Source organism: Podarcis cretensis (assembly GCF_951804945.1).
Source record: "Podarcis cretensis genome assembly, chromosome: 16".
Classification (NCBI taxonomy): domain Eukaryota; kingdom Metazoa; phylum Chordata; class Lepidosauria; order Squamata; family Lacertidae; genus Podarcis; species Podarcis cretensis.
In genome coordinates, this window is record NC_137186.1 from 7,703,279 (window position 1) to 7,719,701 (window position 16,423).

Here is a 16,423-nt window from a genome sequence, read left to right on the forward strand (position 1 = left end):
TAATAATGCAACACAAATAGTCTTGACACCATGTTTTTCCCTCACTCATTCTTTTAATGTTGCTGGCCTCAAGTCAAATTGCTCTAATTTATCTGTTGCTTTTAACCAGAAACACCCAGAGGGAGAGGATGGAGATTAAGGTGCCTTCATCAGCTCTGGAGACTCTCAGTCATTATCAAAGCTTTTTGCATACATATATGGGATTTTAGGACACCACCAATATTAGAGGAAGGCAGAGTCTTAAAATGATGTAAAAACATGGGAGAAGCTTTGCTGCATCAGGGAAAAGACCCATCTAACCCTGTTCTTGTAATGGCCAGACAGATGGCAAAAACAGGCCCTGCAAACAATAGCAGAAAACGCTATGGCCCCAGTGTTCTACATGGAATAACCAAGAAGCATCTTGTTGGCCGCTGTGGAAAAGATGATGCCTTTGCTCTAAACAAAATTAAGCAAACAAACTAGAACTATAAACTCCATGCAAATACATTGGTCCCTTGGTTCTTGAACATAATCCGTTCCGGAAGTCTGTTCGACTTCCAAAACATTCGAAAACCAAGGCACAGCTTCTGATTGGTGCAGGCGCCCCAGAAACAGTAGCCGACAACCGCACTGGATGTTCAGCTTCCAAAAAAAGTTCCCAAACCAAAGCATTTACTTCCGGGTTTGCAGCATTTGGGTTCCAATTTGTTCATCAACTAAGCCATTTGAGAACCAAGGTCCCACTGTTTATAAAATAAATATAATACATTTTAAAAATTTGAAACCAAAGGAAGGCACTGTTGTTGGCATCTGCTTGTCTTGAGAGACGATGGAGTGCACCTACAGGGGTTAAGTCAAGCCACTGTGTTAGCAGCACTGAAGTGATCTCCCTGGGGCAAAAGCCTGGGCAGTGGGCATGGAGGTCCTGGCCAGTGGCCAAATGAAAGTAGACCAATACGTTTGGGACCAGCTTGGATGCACGAGTTGCTGGAAGGCAGCTTACAAGGCCCCATCCAACCATCTTGGGGTCTGTACTCCAGATTTGTGTAGTGTTTACTTGTTAGCCATTTCTTCATCTGAAGATATCCTGCAAGGCAGCAGAGGTTTAGGATCAGAGTTTTTCCTTCTCCTTGATGGGCTACCTTCCCAGGTTGACAAGCACCATCTGCCCCACACTTCCCTATACAACTCATGCAGAAACCACCTTCTTGATTGTTGGGCCCACTATTGGTCTCGTTAGCTCAATCCAAGCAGGGAAAGTCCCTAGCTCACTAAGGGTTTGAGGCCCATTGACTACCCTCACCTGGACAGTCGAAGCTGCTCCTGGGGTGTGGCCAATGTCTCATGCTGCCAGCTTCTGGGAGCCATCGGTGAGATTTGAGTGCAGGGTGGGGACCAAAGGTGGGCAAAATATCTGAAAAGGAGCATGTTGTGTCTCCAGACAGAGGCACTATCCCTCCCTGAACACCCTGAACACCCCAAAAGAATGCTATTATTACTATTACTATTACTATTACTATTACTATTATTCCCCAGTTGCTCTGGGCAGCTCCTAGCATCCTAGCAGAATATTAAAAACATGACTATATATATATGGAAGTTTTTAATGTTATATATATACCATCTATATTTATGGTTAACAAGCAATTAGCAATCCCGCTTTCAGAAACCATCAAAACACTTTCATTTATTAGCAACAAATCACAAACACAGGTAGCTGAAATGATTGTGATGGTGGATAAAACAAAAAAAATTCCTTCCAGTAGCACCTTAAAGACCAACTAAGTTAGTTCTTGGTATGAGCTTTCGTGTGCCAAGAACTAACTTAGTTGGTCTTTAAGGTGCTACTGGAAGGATTTTTTTTTTGTTTTGACTATGGCAGACCAACACGGCTACCTATCTGTAACTGTGATGGTGGATGTCATTCTTAGGTTGCATCCATCAAAATCCATCAAGGGTGATGTCTGGCTTGTTCATTGCTTTCAGTTGGTCTACTCTCAGTATGGATAAACAACAGATCACCAAAAAGCTGCCATCTCTTCTATCGGCCCCATGCAATCTTGCATATTGATGGGACAGAGGATAGGATTTCTGATGCTTGTATAAGAATGAATATGGAAACAGGTGGCTATTCCGGGGTTTTATTACATCTCAGTTAAGTTTTGCATTTTGTTGGCAACTTTGACATTATGAGTTGCAGAGAGATTGGAAATTCATGCAATCCGGGATGGCTGATGTAATAAGTGAATTTAATATTTGATCCCTTATTTACTGGCACCATTTTCTAGTACAGGGCTGCTAAATCTGAAGTTCTCCAGATGTTTTGCTGGATCACAACTCCCATCATCACTGGCTACATCAAACCTATTTCCCCCCAAAACATTTTCTCACTAACACTGTCAAATAATGTTGCTTTATTGGGTACCTGTATATATGAGAACCTTGTGTCAATGAATATTAGAGCTTTACTTATACAGTTATTTTTTGAAACTGTATTTGAAGGGATCTCATATATTACAGGCAGGCGATGCAACCTGATTAAAAGCTAGCTTTACTTAATTTGTTAAGAGATGGCCATAAAAATTAAATGTGGAAGGATCTAGCAGTCTTTTTGTCTGCAGCTAGAAATTCATAAAGGGACACAGTTGGCGCTGTGGGTTAAACCACAGAGCCTAGGGCTTGTTGATCAGAAGGTCAGCACGGTTCAAATCCCCGCGACGGGGTGAGCTCCCGTTGCTCAGTCCCTGCTCCTGCCAACCTAGCAGTTCGAAAGCACATCAAAGTGCAAGTAGATAAATAGGTACCACTCTGGTGGGAAGGTAAACAGTATTTCCGTGCTCTGCTCTGGTTCACCAGAAGTGGCTTAGTCATGCTGGCCACATGACCCGGAAGCTCCCTCGGCCAATAAAGTGAGATGAGTGCCGCAACCCCAGAGTCAGCCACGACTGGACCTAATGGTCAGGGGTCCCTTTACCTTTACCTTTTAGAAATTCATAAACATAAAATCGGAAAACAGCAACTAGTTTAGCTACAGAAGCATGATGACTATGGAGCATAGCTCTTGTGGAGACACCAGTGAAGCATTTTAGAGCACCAAGGAACACAAAGACCAAAGTTCATTTTGAAACTCTATGGTATATGTTAATCAACACAGTGGAAAGAACAATGTTGTTTCCTCACCACCAGCCACTCATTGCTCACTCTGGAACCATCAGTTAAGGCAAAGTGGAAGATACAAGTGATAAAAACCAACTCTAAACATTGAGACTAACCTGCTTAATATTTAACAGCACTGTCTGCATTGCTAATATGTGGAATGTTTCTTGGAAGGTGGGGGTACAAGAGGATTGTTTGTTTTTTAAAAAAAAAATCAGAAAAATAAATAAAAAGAAAAACCGCATCTAGTCCAGCATCCTGTGCCCAACCAGATTCAACGAACAGCCCACAAGAAGGATGTGATTTTGATAGCCCTCTTCCCAATGGTTCACACTGCAGTGAAGGTAGAGAATGATGGCAATGTGTTGTGGCTGGAAAGATCAACTGAAATCCTGGATGTGAAAGTCAAGTAGCCCACTCTGAACACCCACAGCTACTTTAGCTATTTTGAAGAGAAAAAATGGGGACAACGTATCTGTTGATCTGTCTGACAGATAAGGAACATACAATCATTTCTTTTAACTTTGTTTTGCAGAGGAATTAAGAAGCCAAGATCAAAAGTGTCAGAGTGGGAGAGACGCGTTGTGGGAAGTTGAGGAAATGCTAACACCTTTGTCTCATTTTTCCTTCTTATTAAAATAATTAGGGGGCCTGAGGCATATCACAAATCATTTGCTAATTCAAGCTTCAGAGGAACAGGGGGTGTATCCAAGCCAGCTGTGGGGCCATTAGGGGATCCAGTCAAAAGAGTATAAAAGGGTTCCCTGGGCTGAGATATCTCAACAGCTTCCCTGAACTTCATCTCCTTCTCTCGATTTCTACTCTTCTGAGACTTTGGTAAGTCACTTGTTCACTCGGTAGAGCATGAGGCTCTTAACCTCAGGGTCAAGGATTCGAGCCCCACATTGGGCAAAACGATTCCTGGATTGGTTGAGCTAGATTACCCTCTTGTTCCCTTTCAACCCTACCATTCTATGAATCTTGCATTTGCATGATTCTTGCACTGATGAAGAGGGTTCAAATAACTGAATTCCAACTGTTTTATTCTGTGAGATGGGTAGCTCTCACCAGGGGTGCCAAATTGAATAAAATATGGGGGGCAGGTAAGCACGTCTACGCCATTTGAATGGCAATGCTAATCAACTTGGGGGGAGGGCAGCCCACTCAAATATTTTATGGGCTCGCCAAAGAGACCTTCAACCAGGAATGTTAATCCTTCATGTTGTTGGTTGGCTTCTTTTCTGTATCTATCTTATGAAATCATGTATTTAGCTGCCTTATACTGAGTTAGGCTCTTGGTCCATTGAAATTGTTATCGTCTACAATGACCAGCTGTGACTCTCCAAAGTTTCAAGGAGGGAGTATTTACCAGCTCGACTTGCAGATTCCTGGAACTGAACCTGGCACTTTCTGCATGCAAACCATGCATCCTGCCACTGAGCAATGACCCTATGACCCTTCCCATAGAAACAAAGAAAGAGCCTAGACTTCAAGGCTCTGTCTAAAGCGCTGACCTAAATAGAAGCATATGAAGTTGACCTGTACCATGTCAGACCACTGGCACCTAGTTCAGTATTGTCTACACTGACTAGAAGATGCTGTACAGCAGTGTTCCCCAACCTTGGGCCTCCAGCTGTTTTTGGACTACAATTCCCATCATCCTTGACCACTGGTCTTGCTAGCGAGGGATGATGGGAGTTGTAGTCCAAAAACAGCTGGAGGCCCAAGGTTGGGGAACACTGCTCTACAGGACTTCAGGCAAGGGACATTCCCTGACATTCCTGGAACCACGAGGGATAAGATTTAGGACCCACAATAGAGAGAAAGGTTGTAGTGGACAATACAGAATGCATGAATCAGTGTTGAATAACAGAAAACAGCTGATTTTCAATCAAGGAGAAAAGAAGATGGTTTAAGGTGGGGGAAATGGGAATGGGGGAAATATCCTACCACCTCTGACAGATTCCCTGCACTCCCCATTGAAGTGATGTACCCCACACCTATTTTGTCCCTTGGTGTTTTTGCTTTCAGACTCACCTCCACCCAACAATGGTTGACTGTGGTCCATCCTGCGCTGTCCCATCCTGTCTTTCCACCCCCACTGTTGGGTTTGGCTCAGCAGGAGGTCTTGGCTATGGTGGTCTCGGCTATGGATTGGGAGGTCTCGGCTATGGAAATGGAGGATTCGGCTCCGGATTTGGTGGTCTCGGCTATGGATATGGAGGTGCTGAAAGAGCAGCCAACCTCGGAGTCCTGGCAGGAGTTATACCATCCTGCATCAACCAGATCCCACCAGCAGAGGTCGTGATCCAGCCACCTGCCTCCGTTGTGACCATCCCAGGGCCCATCCTCTCTGCCAGCTGTGAGCCTGTGGCTGTTGGAGGCAACACTCCATGTGCTGTTGGTGGTTCCGGGATCGTAGGAGGCTATGGGGGCTTGGGCTATGGGTCTGGCCTCCTTGGAAGCTCTGGAGGTTTCGGCTATGGTTTGGGCTACGGGAAGGGAAGGAGGTTCGGGCGTCGTTTTAGCATCTGTTCATAGGCCAATTAAACCTGAGAAGCATATCCTGAACTGATAATCAGAGGGCTTGATACAGATCTATCGGCCATGGTTCAGAAAAGCTGAACTCAAGCAATCACTCCTGGAATTCATCCTCCATTCTTTGCTTCAGAGTGCAGAAGAAAAAAGATCCTTCTACACCGATTTTCTTCTTTGCCCCTTTCAATGCTCTTACTTTGACCTTTTCAATAAAGCTTGTTCTGCATTCTGATAACCTGTTTGTCTTGGTTTTTTAATGTAAAGCCTCAGTTCCGCATAGCAAGGTGTCCAGGGCCTCAGCTGTCTGAAGCAGTTTTTGGCCAAACTAAAATTGGAACATTTGCAGGACATCTTTTTCTCTGGCCCCCTGAATGGTTTAGTTCTATGTGGTTAAAATAAGGTACATTCGCCTTGAGAGAATTATCATTTCCCCCTTTTTCAGAACAAGTCCCCTTTTAGAGTGCTTCAAACCATTATTTATTCAGAGAAGCAACAGTCAGGCTACGGGAAGGGAAGGAGGTTCGGGCGTCGTTTTAGCATCTGTGCATAGGCCAATTAAACCTGAGAAGCATATCCTGAACTGATAATCAGAGGGCTTGATACAGATCCATTCGGTATGGTTCAAAAGAGCTTAATCCCAGAAACCACTGCTGAAGTTGAACCTTCTTCATCCCCCACCTCTTCGCTTTGAAGTCTAGAAAACTACAATGCTTATAGGCTAAATTTCTTCTGTATTTCTCGTACAGCTATCAATGTCATATCTTGAATATTTTCAATAAAGCTTTTGGCGCATTACAGTAACCCATGTGTGTTGGTTTTTGTAACACCTGGCCTCAGTTCCTCACAGCGAGCTGTCCAGCTGACTGAAGTAATTTTTGTCTAAATTAAAACTGGAATGTGTCTCTTTTTTCCAAATAATATTTATTACTTTTAAAGTTTACAAAAAAAGAAAAGAAAAAGAGAAAAGAGAAAAGAGAAAAACAAAAATAACAAAAAAACCAATATAATACATAATATAAACAATGCACAACACAACCTTAACACATTAAACTAAGCACATTAAGCTAAACAAAACCCTATCCCTAACCCTAACCCCAAACTGAACAAAACAAAAACAATTTTAAAACATACATTAACCTTTTCCATACTCTATTTTCATTCCCTTGTTTCATCGACCTCCTCTCACCTCCCTTTTTGTATTTCACTTCTATTAATTGTTTCAGCAAATCCTTTCCATCTTTCTCTGTTTTCTGTCATACTATAGATATCTTAACATATTTTTAACCTTATTTTCCATTAAAACTAGAATACTTATATATGCTTAACTCCTTATAACATTTCCACTAAGGCCATAAAATTTCATTCCAACATTTTTCTATCATTCATTAATTTTACAGTATTTCTATAAATAAACTTTAAATTTCCCAATCTTGTTCCACCACCTCTTCTCCCTGGTCTCGGATTCTGCCAGTCCTTTCCGTCAATTCCATATAGTCCACCAACCTGGAGATCTTATGTCTGAGGCTCTTAACTCTTTTCCAAGTCCCTTCTGCGGATCTTCTTCATGTTCTTTAATGCTAGAGAGCAGATCTCGGGGAGACTCCAACCTAACAATGCTTTTATTCCTTCTCGACAGGTCAGCCAAATTTCCATGGCTAAAATTAAGATCCAAACAGTATTTCAGAACATGTTTCAAGCTTCTTCCAAGTCCAAAGGCCCGCAGAGCTTCAGTCTCCTCTTGACCCAAGTCCATATCCCAAAAGTCCATTAATCCCTGCATAGACGGATCTTTCCAACTTTCCTTCTCCAATCCAAGCCGGGCTCCAATCCTCAGAATCTGACTTTTCCTAAATTCAATCATAAAAGGCCTCAACTTATAGTCGTCAGTTTGCTTCTGTGAGGCTGAGGATCCCGCTTGTATTACTTTAGGTTCGGCAACAACAGCTTTCTCCTTCTCCTCCACACTTTTTCCTGCCAAAGTAAATTCCTGAACCAAATCCTGAATACTTTCTGTATTGGTGCTCACTGTCCCAAATTAATCGCTTTTTGTCCCAAGTTGTCAATTTTAATAGTCATGTCATCCGTCTTTTTATGAAGCTGTTCCAGCAAATAGCTTATCCTACATAATGCAGTTACTATGGCTTCTCCTGTCAACATTTTTAAAAAGTCCAAGGTCAATCTCTGGTTCTCACAATAATTCCTTATCTTGCAGCTGGAGCTTTCCCAGTTACACTCCTGTAACAGTTTCAAAAGCTCCCTCTAGAGGGAAACAGTCTCCACTTGTATCAGTCCTTTCAAGCACAACTCAAGCAATAAAGATAGTTTCAATTTTCAGTTACTTTTCCTCCTTTTTAAATGCAGAAGAGGACAATGGAAACAGTATCTTTCTCTTATTTAGCTAGCTGTCAAATACGTTCTGTTCATAGTCAATGAACTCTCCCAAAACATCACTTTTCTGACAGCCCTTTTCCAGGTTCAGAGCAGTGGTAATTTGATTTTTTACTCTCTCCTGCAGGCTTGCTAGGTCCAGAATTTCCCCCCTCTTCTCCTGCTTCCAAGGGGTTTTTTGTAATTTTAACCGATGGAAATTTAATCCTTTACCAAAGGCTTTCCAAGACTTTAGCTTGTAGCATCTTTGCTTTAATCTATTTACAAAAAAGGAAGGCGGACTTCCTGTTTAAAACCTTCCCGTTTCAATGCCAAATTAAGGTATTTGAAGATCCAATTTTCCGTTCTACTCACGGGTAGTTGTTTAAAGTCCAATTGTCCACAGGAAAAAGTCAGCACTCTCCGGCAACAGCAATGCGGCTTCACTCCGTGAAAGAAGCAGTTGATTCAAAGCACTGTGCCACTCACCCCACGTCACTCCGGATCCCCAAAACAGGGTTTCCCCGCGAGTAGGGGAGGCGCAAAAGGTGCCAGCCAAATCCCAAGTTCACAAGCTTCTCCCGCCTGTGATTTCAGTGGGTCTCCGCCTTCGCCGTGGCGGTCAGACCCTGCTTTCCATGGAGCAAGTTCCTCCCGATCGGAGGAGCTCCGCCATTGCCGGAGGCGTCAACCCGGAAGTCAAAACTGGAATGTGTCTCAAGGCATGTTTGCCAACAAAAATTTGTCAGATGTTTGGAGGTTTTATACTTCAACTTTAAGAGATTCTGTGCTGGTAGGAAGCTATGGCTATGGGTCAGGTCTCCTTGGAAGCAATTTTGGTGGCTACCTTGGAGGTCTGAGGAAGGGTGGGCTCCTTGGAAGGAAATCCCTGCTGGGATGTTGTGGTAGTACGTACTTTTAGATATATTGAACTCTTGAAGAACATATTTGTGATGATGACAGGAATGACCCTGAATGGGTGAAGATGATGCAGTGTCTTGTCCTGGGACCATCATAGAAGCCAACATCTTTTGCATGAATTCCAGCCGTGTTTCCTTCCTCCTTCTTTCCCCCTTGAAAGTATTTAATCCATGAATGAGTTCAGAGCTACATTGTACTAAATCTGCCTTTGCCTTGTTCATTTCTGCTATCTGTACACTTGTCTACTTGACACTATCCATATTTGCATTAAAAAGCATTCTGTCGTCGACTCTCTCCCTCTCCCTCTCTTGTTTGATTTGGCATCTTATGGTGAAAATTCCCCAAAAAAGAATACCAGGGTAGTCTCCCATGTTTGAAAAATCCTGGAATATGTTGGTCTAGAAGACCCTGAGCTAACTGAGAACTTAAGGGGCACTTAATAGGTTCAGAGGGTGGGACGCAGGTGGCGCTGTGGGTAAAAGCCTCAGCGCCTAGGGCTTGCCGATCGAAAGGTCGGCGGTTCGAATCCCTGCGGCGGGGTGCGCTCCCGCTGCTCGGTCCCAGCGCCTGCCAACCTAGCAGTTCGAAAGCACCTCCGGGTGCAAGTAGATAAATAGGGACTGCTTACCAGCGGGAAGGTAAACGGCGTTTCCGTGTGCGGCTCTGGCTCGCCAGAGCAGCGATGTCACGCAGGCCACGTGACCCGGAAGTGTCTCCGGACAGCGCTGGCCCCTGGCCTCTTAAGTGAGATGGGCGCACAACCCCAGAGTCTGTCAAGACTGGCCCGTACGGGTAGGGGTACCTTTACCTTTTTAATAGGTTCAGAAGGCAGTGCACGAGTGGGGAAACATTGGCCTTCCCAATATTGCTGACCACCACACCTGGCATTAAGTATATTTTGTTTCATACCTCATAATTGCTATTTCTTTTTTTAAAAAACTTTTTTTTTTATTCAAAATTAAAACAAAACATATTATCCAGAAACATATCATCCTTATTTTTTCCCCATTTTTCCTCCCTCCCCCCACCCTCCCGTACAAAACCCACCCACCCCCACCCCCGGCTTCCCTCAGTTCCAGTCTTTGATTTCTCTGAGAATGCTGTTTTCTGCATGTTACAAAGTTGTATAGATCCTCAAACTATTTACCGGTAGCTGATTATTATAAATGGCAGATGATTTTGCCATTTCAGCATATTCTATCAGTTTCCTAAGCCATTCCTCCTTAGTTGGTAATCCTTTCCATTTCACTTCTGACTTCCAACTCTACAACAATATGATTCTATGAATATGCACACCAACACCTCTCCTCATTTGTGTTTCCCAGACACTGGTATTCAGAGAGATATTAGCTGCAACAGTGGAAAGGGAACATAGTCATCATGACTAATGACCACTGATTGCCTCCCCACCCACCCAATGAATTTGCCTAATCCTCTCTTGTTGTTATTGTTTAGTCATTTAGTCGTGTCTGACGCTTCGTGACCCCATGGACCAGAGCACGCCAGGCACTCCTGTCTTCCACTGCCTCCCGCAGTTTGGTCAAACTCATGTTGGTAGCTTCGAGAACACTGTCCAACCATTTCATCCTCTGTTGTCCCCTTCTCCTTGTGCCCTCCATCTTTCCCAACATCAGGGGCTTTTCCAGGGAGTCTTCTCTTCTCATGAGGTGGCCAAAGTATTGGAGCCTCAGCTTCAGGATCTGTCCTTCCAGTGAGCACTCAGGGCTGATTTCCTTAAGAATGGATAGATTTGATCTTCTTGCAGTCCACGGTCCTCTCAAGAGTCTCCTCCAGCACAATCCTCTCTTGGCAACAACAAAGTTGATGGCCATCTCTTTAATTGTTGTAGGAGGGAATACCATTATTCAAATATATTCTGTGTGAAGTCCCTCCCCGCTGGGCCCTAAATAGTTCAACAGTCAGTTCTAGTCTTATGAGAGAAGGAGACAAGCAAGGTGGCTTTCATGTCATGAACCACAAACAAACCAAACTATTATATGGGAGAAGCCCAAAGGATAAATGTTTATGGGATTGATGTTTTGTTCAGATATGTGTGTGCAATATGATTCAGCTAAGGTCATTAAAACATATTACTGAAAGAAAATCATTGATATGGCAAATATCCATATTGTTTCTATAAATTTATGAGGGCTGGGGAATGCCATCAAGTGATGGAGGGTCTCTGACTGTACTAGAAGGCAGTTGCCCTACATTATTATTTTTCTACAACAGACACCCCATGTGACCACTACTAATAGATTATTATGCCACTTCTACTTTGGTAGTAACTGTATGGGAGCTGGAAATAGGTATTCCAGAGGGGTGACCATATTTATATATTGATCATTTCACTTTCAGGTATAAAAATAAAAACCAAGACAGAGGGGGAAATATTTTTGTGGCTTACTTTCACATCTGTAATCATCCCCTTACTTTCACATCTGTTTACTCTCTGAGTAATAATCCACCCACTTTATAGCTCAAATGCTTAGGTGTTTGCAAAATAATTTTTTTTAAAAAAATTGGCGAGATTATATTTTCTTGGAATTTGAATGTTATTTGTAACAAACTTGTTCTCAACAGAATTTCCAGCACATCACTTGACCAGTAATCTGGAAAGAAGAGTATGCTCCCATTTTTTTAACAGGTGCAATTTAGTGGATGTGTGGCATTTTCTGAATTGGACAGCTGTAGAATATACAGTGGTACCTCGGGTTAAGTACTTAATTCGTTCCAGTGGTCTGTTCTTAAACTGAAACTGTTCTTAACCTGAAGCACCACTTTAGCTAATGGGGCCTCCTGCTGCTGCCGCACCGCTGGAGCACAATTTCTGTTCTCATCCTGAAGCAAAGTTCTTAACCCGAGGTACTATTTCTGGGTTAGCGGAGTCTGTAACCTGAAACGTATGTAACCTGAAGCGTATGTCACCCGAGGTACCACTGTATTTTTTTTTTTTTCTTCCAAGCTTCGGTTATTCTCAGAAATTGCAAATATTCTAGTCTTTATATTGGAATTAAATATATTTAAATTGAAGCTATAATCCTATCAGATCATTCCCCTACCACAGTCATGTTGCAAATGCAAGATCATATCACCCCTGAACCTACCGTATTTGGCAGTTGGAACCATCCCTATTATACCATGATATCTCAGAGGAGGCAAACCAAATGGCTATAACAAATTATTTCAACAGGAATGCCTCACCTGATGTCCAACACAATATTCTTGGGGATGTCTGAGGCATTTGCATTGTGGATGAGACTAAAAGAAATTGAGCTCTCTTCCAAAGACACAAATCATGGCAGAATGCAAGATTTGGAATTAAAGCATAAAGGAGCTGGCCCCAATCATATACATGCCAAAATAATTGCCAAAAGAAAATAACTAGAGGCTCTCAAATTACACAAAATTGCTAAATCAATACTGTTCTTAAAACAGAACTATTATGAGGCAGGGTATAGAAACACTAAATTAATAGCAATTATTCCAACAATAAGAAAACTTAAATCTCACATTACTGCTATAAATCAAGCAAATGTCCAATTGATGTATGACCCCAAAGAAATCAATATCCTTTTTTTGCAAGCTACTATTTAAAGTTATATGGATAATCACACCCCAAAGGGAAGATATTACTTATACTAATTACTAATGAAGACAATTTTGCAGCCAATTGACCCTACCTATAGAGAAGTTTTAAATTAGGAAATTTCAGGAGAAGAAAGTAAATATGCTACACAAAAGTTGGAAGAATGATAGAGCCCTGAGTCATCCATCAATTTCTTTATATTATATTATTTTGTGAGGAGGCAAAATCCCTGATACTTAGTTAGCATTCTGCATCATAATCATTCCCAAGTCAGGGAATGGTTGGAAGGATGAAGATTTTTATTGACCCATAACCCTCTTAAATAAAGACAAAAAAAGTTCACATTTATTTTATTTCGTGTTATTTATGGATCTACGATGTGGGACATTTGACTGCCCTGAAGAGGATTGTTTTAAGACAGTTCTAGTTTATGGCCCTGGATTTAAAGTTTTAAGGAAAAAAGAAAACTATAAACCGAGGATTTTGCATCAATCTGGACAAATTCAGCTAATATTCTATATTGAAATACTGTGAAGGCTGAAACAGGGATATCTGTTGCCTCCCTTTCTCATTGGAGACACTCACTGAAGCAATATGGAACAATCCAAACCTTCAGGGCTGGTGAATGGGGATGGTGACTAGACTGTCAAAGTAGGACCTGGGAGATCAAGAGTTAAATACCCACTTGTCCATAAAGCTCACACACCTCTGCACACATAGAATCATAGAATCATAGAGTTGGAAGAGACCACAAGGGCCATCAAGTCCAAGCCCCTGCCAAGCAGGAAACACCATCAGAGCACTCCTGACATATGGTTGTCAAGCCTCTGCTTAAAGACCTCCAAAGAAGGAGACTCCACCACACTCCTTGGCAGCAAATTCCACTGTCGAACAGCTCTTACTGTCAGGAAGTTCTTCCTAATGTTTAGGTGGAATCTTCTTTCTTGTAGCTTGGAACCATTGCTCCGTGTCCGCTTCTCTGGAGCAGCAGAAAACAACCTTTCTCCCTCCTCTATGTGACATCCTTTTATATATTTGAACATGGCTATCATATCACCCCTTAACCTCCTCTTCTCCAGGCTAAACATGCCCAGCTCCCTTAGCCGTTCCTCATAAGGCATCGTTTCCAGGCCTTTGACCATTTTGGTTGCCCTCCTCTGGACACGTTCCAGTTTGTCACTGTCCTTCTTGAACTGTGGTGCCCAGAACTGGACACAGTACTCCAGGTGAGGTCTGACCAGAGCAGAATACAGTGGCACATTCCAGCGTGTCAATAGCCTTCTTAAATTGTGGCATCCAGAACTGGACACAGTATTCCAGGTGTGGTCAGACCAAGGCAGAATAGAGTGGTACTATTACTTCTCTTGATCTGGACACTAGACTTCTGTTGGTGCAGCCTAGAATAGCAATAGCTTCTTTTTGTGTGTCTTTTTTTCTTTTTTGCTACTTCATCAAACTGTTGACTCATGTTAAGCTTGTGGTCCACCAAGACTCCTAAATCCTTTTTACATGTACAGTGGTACCTCTGGTAACGAACTTAATTCTTAGCTCCAGTTTCAAGGCATGTTTTTCCCCTGAATGAATAACTATTCATGGCACTCTGAAGGATGACTCTGCACTCGTGTTGAAAAAGAGGGAAATGTGAATTTTATCAAGATGACTATATCTTAATTTATTTCCACATATAAGGAAAGCATTCAGGGTGCTAGAATGGAGGGCTACCCAACCACACCCCAGTTTTAAGGGTGCTTCAGATACCTGAAGTCCTGAACAGCTTGCTATGAGGAACTGAGGCTTAGTGTTCAAAAAACAAGACACAAACATTCTAAGAATGAAGAAGCTTTATTGAAAAGTTCAAGGAAATGGTACATAAAGTTGTACAAGAAGCAAGGAAGACAAACAGTGTGGAAGGATCTTATTCTTCTCTACTTTAAAATAAAAGGGGGAGTGATTTTTCAGCCATGGTTATTTAGATTCAGCACTTGGATATCAGTTCAGGATATGCTGCTCAGGTTTAATTGGCCTATGAACAGATGCTAAAACGACGCCCGAACCTCTTTCCAAGGAGTGCTCCCCTCCCGTAACCCAAACCATAGCCGAAGCCGCCAGAGCTTCCAAGGAGGCCAGACCCATAGCCCAAGCCCCCATAGCCTCCTACGATCCCGGAACCACCAACGGCACATGGAGTGTTGCCTCCAACAGCCACAGGCTCACAGCTGGCAGAGAGGATGGGCCCTGGGATGGTCACAACGGAGGCAGGTGGCTGGATCACGACCTCTGCTGGTGGGATCTGGTTGATGCAGGATGGGGCAACTCCTGCCAGGACTCCGAGGTTGGCTGCTCTTTCAGCACCTCCATATCCATAGCCGAGACCACCAAATCCGGAGCCGAATCCTCCATTTCCATAGCCGAGACCTCCCAATCCATAGCCGAGACCACCATAGCCAAGACCTCCTGCTGAGCCAAACCCAACAGTGGGGGTGGAAAGACAGGATGGGACAGCGCAGGATGGACCACAGTCAACCATTGTTGGGTGGAGGTGAGTCTGAAAGCAAAAACACCAAGGGAGAAAGTAAGTGTGGGGTACATCACTTCAGTGGGGGTGGACCACAGTCAACCATGGCTGAAGAAGAATCTAAAGTATACAATTGAAGAACTGAGTTGAATATGGAGCATGAGAACCAAAGAGGGCCAAATAATTATAAAAGCTCAGATATAAGGTACATCAGGGGGTGTCAGTGTGTAGTTTTTTCTGATGTTGCAGATTTCAACTCGCATCAGACCCAACCAGCATGAACAACAGAGAAGGGTAATGAGACTATAGGAACCTCACTATAACTACTGAGTGAGAACTACACCCCTGTGGTAGATGCTGTAGAAAAATAAGAAAGTACTCATATATATTGGAAGGATGATTCAGTGATGGTGCTCTGAATTTAAAAAATCATGCTATGTCTACAATACTATCAAAAACATTTTTTTAACAGGCTGGTGAACAATAAAACATTTTCTAGCAAGGTAGGAATGAGAAAGAAAGAAAGAAAGAAAGAAAGAAAGAAAGAAAGAAAGGGAGGGAGGGAGGGAGGGAGGGAGGGAGGGAGGGGAAGGAAGGAAGGAAGGAAGGAAGGAAGGAAGGAAGGGAGAGAAAAGCTGTAATTCTTTATCTATTTACCTGGGATTAAACATCTGTGAACACAACAGGGCTTACTTATCAGTAAAATGCAGATATTTTGTGCCACAAAATAGAGAAGTGTGCCTGTGTGCATGCAAGCACCTGTCTGTTTATCCCTGACTGTGTTTAAATTACATTCAGGGAGACAATGGAAAGCTGGTGGTGCCTTCCAAATATCACAATTCTCCCTAACAAATTTAGAGTTCATTAATATGAATTTCCCACCTTAGCCTTCCTAAATGTAAGATGGCAGAGCCAGCCTCTAACTCCCATCCACCTCAGCCAGCATGTCAAATGGTCGAGGATGATGGGAGTTATGGCTCAACAACATGTGCAAGTTCCTTCTTTCTCCTCCTTTCCTCTAGACATGTGTCCCAACAGCCAGGGATCACATATTAAATATACTTACAGAGGGTAACGTAGGGTTGGGGAACCTGTGGCCCTCCAGTTGTTCAATATCCCAAGTCACCTTAGGCATCATTCCTAATGGTCAGGGATGATGTGAGCAACATCTCAAGGACCACAGGATAGCCATCCCTGTCCTAACTGGAAAGTCCATCTAGCCTATCCTTTGACAGCTCTGGGGATATTCTACCTAGAAAATAGACTTACCTGCTTCTTTGAGAAGATGAAGTAAAGATGGAAGAGTCAGATGGAGTTGTTGGAGGAACTGAAGGAAGTCTGAGCTTTTATACAGT

General features: G+C 42.8%; 2 protein-coding genes across 2 annotated transcripts; one reads left to right on the plus strand and one right to left on the minus strand.

Moving 5' to 3' along the window:
* The first annotated feature begins 3,895 nt into the window (after positions 1–3,895).
* LOC307205748 (uncharacterized protein) lies at positions 3,896–5,911 on the plus strand. The gene is made up of 2 exons (XM_079958520.1): positions 3,896–3,975; positions 5,170–5,911. Exon 2 carries the CDS (start codon positions 5,188–5,190, stop codon positions 5,677–5,679), a length of 492 nt encoding a protein of 163 aa, XP_079814646.1. The 5' UTR covers positions 3,896–3,975; positions 5,170–5,187; the 3' UTR covers positions 5,680–5,911.
* Positions 5,912–14,376: 8,465 nt separating this feature from the next.
* On the minus strand, positions 14,377–16,423 carry LOC307205741 (uncharacterized protein). Its single transcript, XM_079958513.1, has 2 exons — positions 16,338–16,423; positions 14,377–15,098 (listed from the first exon to the last, which is right to left on the minus strand). Exon 2 carries the CDS (start codon positions 15,078–15,080, stop codon positions 14,577–14,579), a length of 504 nt encoding a protein of 167 aa, XP_079814639.1. The 5' UTR covers positions 15,081–15,098; positions 16,338–16,423; the 3' UTR covers positions 14,377–14,576.

What these genes read in the sequence shown, in the direction of transcription:
- LOC307205748 (XM_079958520.1), top strand. Translation starts at nt 5,188, where the DNA reads ATGGTTGACTGTGGTCCATCCTGCGCTGTCCCATCCTGTCTTTCCACC.
- LOC307205741 (XM_079958513.1), bottom strand. Translation starts at nt 15,080, where the DNA reads ATGGTTGACTGTGGTCCATCCTGCGCTGTCCCATCCTGTCTTTCCACC.